This window comes from Chaetura pelagica, unplaced genomic scaffold (genome assembly GCF_000747805.2).
Source record: "Chaetura pelagica isolate M959 unplaced genomic scaffold, ChaPel_1.0 scaffold713, whole genome shotgun sequence".
NCBI classification, from domain to species: Eukaryota; Metazoa; Chordata; class Aves; order Apodiformes; family Apodidae; genus Chaetura; species Chaetura pelagica.
In genome coordinates, this window is record NW_009952819.1 from 231,082 (window position 1) to 233,220 (window position 2,139).

The 2,139-nt window shown below is 56.1% G+C and overlaps 1 protein-coding gene across 1 annotated transcript in view; it reads left to right on the top strand.

Annotated features, from left to right (window-relative positions):
• The window catches only part of SMG6 (SMG6 nonsense mediated mRNA decay factor), a 124,382-nt gene that overhangs the window by 865 nt on the left and 121,378 nt on the right, over positions 1–2,139 (top strand). The window contains exon 2 of the mRNA XM_009995127.1: positions 4–864. Coding sequence (XP_009993429.1) covers positions 4–864 — 861 coding nt within the window. The remainder of the gene's footprint in view (positions 1–3; positions 865–2,139) is intronic.

Here is a 2,139-nt window from a genome sequence, read left to right on the forward strand (position 1 = left end):
CAGGAATCTGGAGAAGAAAAAGCTTAGTCGAGCTTCTAGGAGCGAGAGCGAGTGGAGCAGCAATGGCAGGGAAGTCAAAGGGCACTTTCGAGTCACGTTTGACAGCAAAACCATGAGCAGGGATGTCAGTCTGGTAGAGACAGAGAAAAAAAAGCCCCCGAAGGCGTTTGTTAGTTACAATGACTCAGAGGCTTCGGAGGCGAGGAGCCAGAGCAGAGAGCCCCAAGGGAGGGGCCGTGGGATTCTGTTCCTGCCTGCCAACACGGACCTCTCTGCCAGCAGCGCGGGCTCCCCCGAGCCCACCCACCCTGGGCCCAGGCTCCTGCTTGGGGGGGCTGGCAACAAAGGCCCCCGAAGCCGTGGCCGAGGTGGCACCGCTCGCAGGCTGTGGGACCCCAACAACCCGGACCAAAAACCTGCCCTGAAAAGCCAGACCCCTCAGCTGCACTTCCTAGACACGGACGATGAAGTGAGTCCCACCTCCTGGGGGGAAGCCCGCCAGGCCCAGACATCCTACTATAAATTCCAAAACTCTGACAATCCCTATTATTACCCTCGGGCCGCTGGCCAAGGCCCCCAGTACCCTTACGGGGGGTACTCCCTGCAGTATCCCATGGGTCCAAGCAATGGCGTGTACCCAGGAGCCTATTACCCAGGGTACCCTAGCCCGGTGGGGCAGTACATGTGTGGCCCACTCCCTCCCACGCCTCTGAGTCCTGAAATGGAGCAGCAGATGCGGAACATGCAGCAGCAGGAGCTCAGCAAACTCCTCCGTGAGGCTGGGAACCAGGAGCAGCAGCTCAGCAATCTGCTTTCCAGAGACCGCATCAGCCCGGAGGGGCTGGAGAAGATGGCCCAGCTGAGGTTTGTGGCTGGGCTGTAGAGGGGGTGTGTGACCAAGTCCTTTCCAGGGTGAGCTGCTAGAGCTGCTATCTAGAGAATGGTGGTGTCTCCTTGGGGATCTGATAGACTGGAGACCTCAGGATCACCGAGGCTGGGAGGTGGGGCAGTGGCTCACTAGCTTTTGGTGTGCTGGGTCTGCTTGTTGTGTGCCAGTGGCCTGTGGGTATCAGAAGGAAACTGTGGGTGAAGATAACAATTTCTCTGGGCTGGGAGCTAGGCTGTGGCTTCTTGTGGTTGTGGGATGCCTTGTCCATGTTGCAGGGTTGTGGAGGAGCAGCACAAGCACCTGCTGCAGCTCTTGGGTTCTTCTTGCTTGTGCTGGAGCTGATCTCTCTTGGTTCCAGAGCTCTTGCATCCTTTCAGTATTTGCTGGTGAACTTCTGCTTTCTTAGTCTTCTGGTAGCTGCTGTCTGATTTGCATTGTGGGCTTCAGGGGTGGTGACTGTTGGCTTGTGCACGTGACACATTGTGTGGGTTCCTGACACTGTGTGACAGTGACAGCACTTTTTGAGCAGTGGGTATTTCTGCTCTTGACACCAGTCAACCCTGCAACATGTGGCAGTCTGGTGGGAGCAGCCTAGTGACACCAGCTGGCAAAAGGGAAATGACATGGCTGCTCTGCAGGGTGATTGGCATGGCTGTAGACTTGGCATCTCACATTTACCTGTGACCTCTGTGTTTTCTCTGGAAACTCATTTTCAGAGTGGGCTGAGCTGCCAGAGCTCGCTGGCAGCAAATCATAGAATCATAACATGGTTTGGGTTGGAAAAGATCTTAAAGATCATCTGGTTCTGACCTCCATGCATGGGCAGGTTGCTCCAAGCCCCATCCAACCTGCCCTTGAACACTTCCACGGATGGGGCAGCCACAGTTTCTCTAGGCAGCCTGTTCCAGTGTCTCACCACCCTCCTCCAGTCCAGCAGGTGAGCTTATCTCAGGGCTTGTTCTGTGTTTTGGGGACTTGTGCCATAGACCACAGGGTGGCATGTGTGTGTGCTGGAAGCAGCTCTGGAGGTTTCATGCTTCTTGAGGGTGGCAAGATCACCCAGAGCTCTTATCTGGAGGCAGAGGAAAAACTGTACAGTGCTGCTGTGACCCCTGTGAAGCCCACCCTGCTCTGGGAGAGTAGGCAAGGTTGGCCTTGTCCCTGCCAGAAGTGTCCCTTGGGCAGTGTCCATGTGCTGTCTCCATGTGTGTGCTGCCAGCTCTGTGGGGCTGTGCTGCAGCTCTTGGTGT